The sequence below is a fragment of the Scyliorhinus torazame genome, chromosome 14 (genome assembly GCF_047496885.1).
Source record: "Scyliorhinus torazame isolate Kashiwa2021f chromosome 14, sScyTor2.1, whole genome shotgun sequence".
Taxonomy (NCBI): Eukaryota; Metazoa; Chordata; class Chondrichthyes; order Carcharhiniformes; family Scyliorhinidae; genus Scyliorhinus; species Scyliorhinus torazame.
In genome coordinates this window covers 217830041-217839410 of record NC_092720.1, presented here as the reverse complement: position 1 = coordinate 217839410, position 9370 = coordinate 217830041, and the positions used below count along the sequence as shown (strand labels likewise).

At 47.8% G+C, this 9370-nt stretch overlaps 1 protein-coding gene across 1 annotated transcript; it reads left to right on the top strand.

Moving 5' to 3' along the window:
• The first annotated feature begins 609 nt into the window (after positions 1–609).
• Positions 610–8984, top strand: LOC140390508 (E3 ubiquitin-protein ligase TRIM35-like). Its single transcript, XM_072475678.1, has 3 exons — positions 610–1050; positions 7344–7439; positions 8665–8984. Exons 1-3 carry the CDS (start codon positions 700–702, stop codon positions 8938–8940), a joined length of 723 nt encoding a protein of 240 aa, XP_072331779.1. The 5' UTR covers positions 610–699; the 3' UTR covers positions 8941–8984.
• The last annotated feature ends 386 nt before the right edge of the window (positions 8985–9370 follow it).

The following is a 9370-nucleotide window of genomic DNA, read 5'->3' as shown; positions in this document are numbered from 1 at the left end:
TTCGATCCCAACCCTGGGTGACAGTCAGTGTGGAGTTTGTACATCCTCCCTGTGTCGCCGTGGGTTTGCTCCGGTTTCCTCCCACAGTTCAAAGATGTGGAGGTTCGGTGGACTGGCCATGATGAATTGCCCCGAGTTGAGGTTAAGGGGGATTGGGCCTAGGCAGGGAGCTCTTTCAAAGAATCGGTGCAGCCCCGATGGGCTGAATGGCCTTCCTCTGCACTATGAATTTTATGATTCTTTGAAACCCCTTCAGAATTTTGTTGGTTTCAATGAGATCACCTCTCCTTCTAAACTCCAGAGAATTTAGGCCTTGTTTGCTCAGCCTCTCATCGTAGGACACTCTCCTTATCCCAGGAACCAATCTATTGAGCCTTGGCTATGCGGCCTGCAATATAAGTACATTCTTTCTGATACATGGGGACCTCAACTCCACCCAGCCATCCAGTTACAGGCTCACCGAAATGTTGCATAATTACAGCAAGACTGGTTTAGTTTTTGTATTCCAACTCCCTTGAAATAAAGGCCAACATGCCATTTGCCTCCCTAATGGCTCACTGAACTTACGTGTCAACCTGCTGCATTCCTTCTACGAATACACCCAAGTCTCTTTGCGCATAAAAGCACACAAGGCTTAACGCCTTTTAAAAATGTTCAGCTCACACCCGGTCACGATGGAAGGCTCCCTGAAGGAAATGAATGAACCAAGTCTGGTTATTCAACAATCCATTTCTGCTCATCACAATTGCCTGTCCTGTTCTGAGATGTACTTATTGCCACTGGAGCCAGCGGCAGCGACTGACAAGTGTCCCAATTGATACGGGACCGCCAATTTTCAACTCGGTTGGACCTGAGCAACCCTCCGAGATGTCCAACTTTTGGGAGATGCTGAGAAATGATCAGAGGAAGGAGCTGTGCAGCCTCCACAAGGAGAAGGTGAAATTGTTTTGCAAAACGGACAATCAGCTCATCTGTGTTGTTTGCCAGAGTTCAAAAAGCCACCAAACCCACGGGTTGCTGCCGCTGGAAGAAGCTGCTGAAGAGTTTAAGGTGAGGAGATACTGTGTAAAGCAGAGGGACCTAACAGAATCGATCCTGATCACAATGGTGTTCATTGACTTGGGGTTGAGGCCTGGCTGTCAATACTTAAGACATTTTTGATACTGTGTTTGTATTTATGTCATTACAGAGCCATTAGTAATAATAATAATAATTGCTTATTGTCACAAGTAGGTTTTGATGAAGTTACTGTGAAAAGCCCCTAGTCACCACATTCCGGCGCCTGTTCGGGGAGGCTGGTCCGGCAACTGAACCCGTGCTGCTGGCCTTGCTCTGCATTACAAGCCAGCTGTCTTTGCCCACTGTGCTAAACCAGCCCATTACTTGGGCTGCGAGTTGTATTGTTGTTTTCGGAGGCCAGGGATAAAACGTGCAAGTGTTAGATTGATTAATGTAGACGAGCCCTTCAACTGCCTGATCCAGATCTGAAGCAGTTAGTGCCAGCATGAATCGTTCTATCACCGACACCTCTCCAACAGCCTTTGGCAATATGGTAAAATAACCGGGATCATGAAACAGGCAGATCCATTTTTCCGGGCCTTTTCCGAAAGAACTGCCCAGACAGAGGCAGCTTTAACAGGAATAAGCAATTTGGAAGTGTGGGAAAATAAATTTATTTTGAATCCGTAAGGAGGTAGTGGGCATGATTTAACGTGCAAAATCAGAGTTTCATTTCAGGCACGTGTAGCATGGTCTGCCTCAGTGCCAGTAGCGCCAAGAATAACTCCGCTATCGAGCAGGACTCCGGTGAGGAACGCCCCGACAAGGCCGTACTTACCTCATTTCCTGAACTAACCAGCTCAGCTCGTCGGTGCAGGAAGAGATCGGGGTGGAGTTTAAAAACGGTAGCATAGTGGTTAGCACTGTTGCTTCACAGCTCCAGGGTCCCAGGTTTGATTCCCGGCTTGGGTGACAGTCTGAGCGGAGTCTGCACGCTCCCCCTGTGTCTGCGTGGGTTTCCTCCGGGTGCTCCGGTTTCCTCCCACGGTCCAAAGATGTGTAGGTTAGGTGGATTGGCCATACTAAATTGCCACTTAGTGTCCAGGGATGTGCGGGTTAGATGGGGTTGCAGGGATAGGGCATGATCAATTGCCCTGAGTGTTCAAACGAAAGGTGAGGTGGGGTTACTGGGTTACGGGATAGGATGGCGGCGTGGGCTTTCCAAGGGCCGGTGCAGACTCGGTAGGCCGAATGGCCTCCTTCTGCACTGTAAATTCTATGATTCAATGATTCTACGATCTCTTGACTCTCCTCAGATGCCAAATCATGGCCTCCGGACTCCTCCCACTTCCCCAACTTACCTCTTAGGAGGTCCTCAAGCCTCCCACCCCCTCCTGAGAGCAAGCCACCACCAGGTCCGATCCTAGCACAGACAATGTAGCATCAGGGCACTTTGGCACTTCCAGCCTGGCATTCCCGGCAGTGCACCCGCCAGTGTGCCAGGGTGACAGTGATCGGTGCCATGTTGGCAGTACCAAGCGGGAATGCTAAGGTACGACCCTGCCCAGAGCCCGACTACCCGGGAGTCTCCGATGCCCTGGGAGACATCCCCAGGTGCCATTATGCCTGGTCCACGTTTGTGTGTACCAGTGCTAAATGGCGGCATGGCGAGCTCTCCCAGGTGTTTGTTCTTGGGCCTCGGGAGAATCGTGAGGCAATATTTGTAAATGAGCCGACTGGCTCGCTTAAATATGTTAATCTGGATCTTGCCCCGCGAGGGCGAGATTCAAAATGCGACGTCTCATAAGATCTCATTCGATCCCGCGACACCTTCCAGGAAACGTAAATCTCGTAAATTTAGCGATCTCGTTGCGTCACCGAGATCTAATGAGATCTCCAATGTCACAAAAAAATTGGTGGTGTGGTGAATAGAGAGGACAGCCCGAGTTTATAGGGTGACATAAATGGGCTGGTGAGATGGGCAGAATGGTGGCAAATGGAATTTAACCATGAAAAGTGCGAGGTAATACATTTTGGGAGGACTGACAAGGCAAGCGAATATACAGGGAAGGGCCGGATGCTCCGAAGTACAGAGGATCAGAGGGATCATGGTGTGCATGTCCATAGATCTCTGAAGGCAGCAGGACAGGTCGGTAAGGTGGTTAAGAAGGAAGACTTTATTCCCTGAGCAGAGACTATAAGAGCGGGGAGGTTTTCATGGCGCTTATTAGGCCACAGTTGGAGTACTGTGTGCAGTTGTGGTCGCCACACTACAGGAAGGATGTGATTGTACTGGAGGGGGTGCAGAGGAGATTCACCAGGATGTCGCCTGGACTGGAGCATGTCAGCAATGGAGGGAGGCTGGTTAGGCCGGGGCGGTTCTCCTTTGAGCAGAGGCAGCTGTGGGGGAAGAGGGGGAGACCTGATAGAGATGTACACAACAATGAGTGGCATCGGGTAGATAGGAAGAAACTTCTCCCCTTAGTAGAGGAGTCAATAACCGGGGCATAGATTTAAATTCGGGGCAGGTGATTGAGAGGGGATTTTGAGGAAATGTTTTTACATCCAGAGGGTGGTTGGAATCTGGAGCTCACTGCCTGAAAGGGTGGGGGAGACGGGAACATTTAAGAAGCATTTAGATCAACACTGAAAATGCCAGAGCATACAAGGCTACATTTGATCTGAGTTAGATTTATTGTCACGTGTTACAGTGAAAAGTATTGTTTTGCATACAGTCCAGACAGATCGTTTCATACATGAAAAAATACAGGACATACATAAATACCCAATGTAAATACAGACACACAGGCATTGGGTGAAGCACACAGAGTGTAGTGCAACTCAGTGGAGAAGATGTGTGGAGAGGTCAGTTCGGTCCATGAGGGTCATTCAGGAGTCTGGTAACAGCGGGGAAGAAGCTGTTTTTGAACCTGTCAGTGCCTGTTCTCAGACTTTTGTATCTCCTGCCCGGTGGAAGAGGTTGGAAGTGAGAATAACCCGGGTGGGAGGGGTCTTTGATTATGCTGCCCGCTTTCCCCAGGCAGCGGGAGGTGTAAATGGAGTCAATGGATGGGAGGCGGCTTCATGTGATGGACTCGGCTGTGTTCAAGACTCTGTGTAATTTCTTTTCATCTTGGGCCGAGCAGTTGCCATACCAGGCTGTGATGCAGCCAGATAGGATGCTTTCTATGGTGCATCTATAAAAATTAGTAAGAGTCAGTGTGGACATGCTGAATTTCCTTAGTTTCCTGAGGAAGTATAGGCGCTGTTGTGCTTTCTTGGTGGTAGCGTCAACGTGGGTGGACCAGGACAGATTTTTGGAGATGTGCACACCCAGGAATTTGAAACTGTTAACTATCTCCACCTCGGCCCCGTTGATGCTGACAGGGGTGTGTACGATACTTCACTTCCTGAAGTTAATAACCAGCTCCTTAGTTTTGCTGATGTTGAGAGAGAGATTGTTGTCATAACACAACACCACTAGGTTCTCGATCTCCCTCCTGTATTCTGACTCATTGTATGAATCTGACCCACTACGGTCACGTCATCAGCAAACTTGTAGATGGAGTTGGAGCCACATTTTGCCACACAGCCGTGTTTGTATAGGGAGTAGAGTAGGGGGCTAAGTACGCAGCCTTATGGGGCCCCGGTATTGAGGACTATTGTGGAGGAGGTGTTGTTGTTTATCCTTGCTGGTTGTTGTCTATGGGTCAGGAAGTCGATGATCCAATTGCAGAAGGAGGAGCCAAGTCATAGGTTTTGGGGTTTTATGAGCTTGGCCAGGATTATGGTGTTGATGGCAGGGCTGTAGTCAATGAATAGGAATCTGATGTAGGAGTCCTTGTTGTCGAGATGCTCCAGGGTGAGTGTCGGGCAAGGGAGAAGGCGTCTGCTGTGGACCGGTTGTGGCGTTATGCGAATTGCAGTGGATCAAGGGGTTCTGGGAGTGTGGAGTTGATGTGTCTCATGACCGACCTCTCGAAGCCCTTCATAATGATCGATGTCAAGGCAACTGGACAGTTGCTGTTGAGGCACATTGCCTGGTACGTCTTTGGCACCGCTGTGATAGTTTCTTTAACCTCGGAACGGAGTAGGGAGAGGTTGCAGATGTCCACGAACACACCCGCCAGTTGGTCCGCGCAGGATCTGACTGCACGACCAGGGACGCCGTCAGGACCCGTTGCTTTCCAAGGGTTCACTTTCAAGAAGGCCGCCAAGTGCTGGGAAATGGGATTAGAATAGATTAGGTCCCAATGGCCGGCACAGTCACGGTGGGCTGAAGGGTCTCGTTCTGTGGTGTAAAACTCTGTAACTATGATTAAACAAATCAGACCAGCGGTAAAAGTGTTTTCATTATTATCAAAAGAAATCTAAAACTGGGGAAAACAATAGCATTTGCAACTTTTGCTGGTCGATGGGATTGCGATAGCATTATTGAAGGTCAGGGCAAGTCATGTCGATATGCACCCCCCTCAGCTCTCATACGGGCTATTGATCCCTGTAATCTCCCAGGTCGAATGAAACTTTTGACTCCCCTTGTTAGTGTACACCCTGTCTACATATGTGAAAAATATTCATTGAGCCTGCCTCCACTGCTCCCCGGGGGGAGGCGGGGGCGGAGGGGGGGGGGAGAGTTCCAAAAATTCACTCTCTGAGAGGACAAACATTTCCTATCTCCATCTTCAATGTGAGAGGCCTTATTTTTAAACTGTATCCCTAAGTTCTAATGACGTCCACTGCATGATTGCTTACCAAAGAGAAGCAGGACAACAGGGTCAACAGGAGAATAAGTGGAACGATACTTCATTTCTCACAAGTTATTCCAGTCAACATATCCTCAATGTTAACTCCATGCCTCAGACCACAGATTGGCTTGCAAAGCAAATGGAGATCAGATGGTTCCTATGGACAGCAGCTGATCCCTCGTTCCAACTTTACCACCAGACAGCAATCTGCAAATCCACCCCAAACTGCTGAATGTGAAGAAGAAGAGGCCTCATAAAATTCTGGAGAGTTCCACATAGGGCAGGAAGAGTCAATTCGGCCTCTAAATGTTTGTCCTACCATTCAATCAAATCCTGGCTGGTCTGGGTCTTAACTCTAGTCAATTATTTGATTTTATGATCCTTAATGTCAAAAATCTATCAAACTCCATTATGACAGATGAAATTAAAATCTGGATTTAAAAATCTAATGATGACGTGAAATGATTGTTGTTTAAAATAAAAAATCTGTCTCACAGGTCTGCATGTAAGTCAAGATCCACAGCGACATGATGGCACTGCAATGGCCTAGCAAGCCACTCAGTCAAGGGCAATTAGGGGTGGTCAAACACTCAGTTTGGGTTCTGCCAGAGTCATTCAGCTCCTGACCTCATTACAGCCTTGGTTCAAAAGTGGTCAACAGAGCTGAATATCAGAAGTGAGGAGAGAGTGACTGCCCTTGACATCAAGGTAGCATTCGACCGAGTATGGCATTGAGGAACCCTAGCTAAACTGGAGGGAATGGGAATCGGGGAAAACTCTCTGCTGGTTGGAGTTATACCCGGCACAAAGGAAGATGTTGTGGTGGTTGGAGGTCAATTGTTGCAGCATCAGGACATCACTGCAGGAGTTCCTTAAGGTACAGCAGTTCCTCAGGGTAGTGTCCTTGGCCCAACCATCTCCAGCTCCTTCACCTTCCATCCATCATAAGGTCAGAAGTGGTGATGTTTGGTGATGACTGGACAATATTCAGCACCATTCATGACTCCCCAGATAATGAAGCAGTCCATGTCCAAATGTAGCAAGACCTGGACAATATCCAGGCTTGGGCTGACAAGTGGCAAGTTACATTCACGTCACACAAGTGCCAGGTAATGACCATCTCCTACAAGAGAGGATCTAACCAACGGCCCTTGACATTCAATGGCATTACATCACTGAACCCCCCCAATCAACATCTGGGGTTACCGTTAACCACAAACTGAACTGGACTAGCCATATAAATACTCTGGCTATCAGAACAGGTTGGAGATTAGGAATCCTACGGCAAGTAACTCAGCTTCTGACTCCTCAAAGCTTGTCCACCGTCTAGAAGGCACAAGTCAGGAGTGAGATGATAAACTCTCCATTTGTCTGGATCAGCTCAGCTCCGACACTGAAGAAGCTCAACGCCATCCAGGACAATTGAATTTTGAATTTGTTCTGGCCGGGACAGCAGTGCTCACATCCCAGTGAATAGAAACCAGGAACCTATTCATTTTCTATATTCAAGACAGTGAGAATTTCCATTGTATAAACCAAATGGAATTTAATTTTCAGATATTTATGGTATGCTCACGTTAATTGATGTTCTTTGTTCAGGCGAAGCTGCGAACCTTCCTGAAGCCAGTCCAGGACAAGAAGAAGGACTGTAACGCTGTGAGAAGTGATTATGAGAAAATATTAAACCACATTCAGGTACTTTTAATGTCACTCTTTCTTTTTCTTTGACCAGTTCAATATTCAGTTCAAGGTTATGTGGATTTATGAGCAGCAGGGTAACACAGTGGTTAGCACTGTTGCTTCACAGCTTCAGGGTCCCAGGTTCGATTCCCGGCTTGGGTCACTGTCTGTGCGGAGTCAGCACGTTCTCCCCGTGTCTGAGTGGGTTTCCTCCGGGTGCTCCGGTTTCCTCCCACAAGTCCAAAGATGTGCAGGTTAGGTGGATTGGCCATGCTAAATTGTCCTTCGTCTCCAAAAGGGTTAAGAGGGGTCATTGGGTTAGGGGGATAGGGTGGAAGTGAGGGCTTAAGTGGATCGGTGCAGACTCGATGGGCCGAATGGCCTCCTTCTGCACTGTGTTCTATGTTCTATTCGTCACCAAAATAAAATATCACTTCAGCAAATCTCCCATGTTCTGGTAAAACCCGAGTTCAATACAATACAGCAACACAATCCTCCGTGTTTTGAAATTAATTTAAGGGATGTGGGTATCGCTGAGGGCACAGAGCCAACTACATTGGTGTAGGTCTGGAGTCACATGTAGGCCAGACCAGGTAAGGACGGCAGATTTCCTTCCCTAAAGGGCTTAGTGAACCAGATGGATTTTTAGGACAATCGACAATGGTTTCATGGTCGTCATCAAACTTTTAATTCCAGATTTTATTGAATACAAATTTCACCACCTGTCCTGGTGGGATTTGAACCTGGGTCACTGGAGCATTTCCCTGGCTCTTTTAATTACTAGTTCAGTGACAATACCACTGCCTCTCCGAAGAGAGGGTTTTACTTTAGAGGCGACACGGTGGCTCAGTGGTCAGCATTGCAGCCTCACAGTGCCAGGGACCCGGGTTTAATTCCGGCCTTGGGTAACTTCCTGTGCGGAGTTTGCACGTTCTCCCCGTGTCTGCGTGGGTTTCCTCCGGGTGCTCTGGTTTCCTCCCACAGCCCAAAGGTGTGCAGGTTAGGTGGATTGGCCATGCAAAATTGCCCCTCAGTGTCCAAAAGGTTAGGTAAGGTTACAGGGATGGGGCAGAGGATTGGGCCCAGGTAAGGTGCTCTTTCAGAGGGTCGGTGTCGATTTGATGGGCCGAATGGGCTCCTTCTGCACTGCAGGGATTCTATGAATATTCTTATGAAGAAAACTGCACAACGTTTTTCGAATGTTCATTTCTATTTATCAACCTCCGTCCTCTTTCTCCAGGACCAAGGTACAAATGCAGAGAAACAGATCAACGCCCAATTTGAGAAACTTCACCAGTTTCTCCGTGAGGAAGAGACGATTGTATTGGAAGGTCCGAAACTGGAGAAAGAGGAAAAGAGTCAGGAGATGAAGGAGAGGATTGAGAAGATAACGGAGGAAATCTCATCGCTTTCCGCTGCTGTTCAGGATATTGAACAAGAGCTGAGGGAACAAGACAACATCAAGTTTTTAATGGTAGCTCTTCATCTGTTTTTTTTTTCTTTGTCGCTTCCTTGACACCGTGTCCGAGATCATGCAGGTTGGCTAAAAAAAAAACTGAAACCTTGCCAGTTACGTGAACTGAAGGCTGACAGATCTGCTGAGAATTCCCGGAATTTCCTGAATTGTTCGGAATACGTCCCCGCTGACTCCGACACGTCAACTGCCATTTCAAGCTCCAACGAGCGTTGATTGACAGAAGGAGGTTCCCCGTCTCATTCGGGCCTATTACGATCCCGGACCAGATCCCAACAGTTGCTAGGATACCGGACAGAAACCCCAATATTCTATTTAATCTGTATGACTGTGAGGAAAGGGTACCTCGCTGCAGGAGTGATTTCACCCACAAACAGGGATATGGCATATTAAAATAAACTTTATTACTAACACAGTCTCAATACCTTTAACCTTTTCAATACAAATAGCTTTCAATTAACAGTTGAACAAT

What these genes read in the sequence shown, in the direction of transcription:
- LOC140390508 (XM_072475678.1), top strand. Translation starts at nt 700, where the DNA reads ATGAACCAAGTCTGGTTATTCAACAATCCATTTCTGCTCATCACAATT. An exon ending in AAGCTGCTGAAGAGTTTAAG is followed by an intron (nt 1,051 to 7,343) that starts GTGAGGAGATAC and finishes TTCTTTGTTCAG; the next exon opens with GCGAAGCTGCGAACCTTCCT. An exon ending in AAATATTAAACCACATTCAG is followed by an intron (nt 7,440 to 8,664) that starts GTACTTTTAATG and finishes CTCTTTCTCCAG; the next exon opens with GACCAAGGTACAAATGCAGA.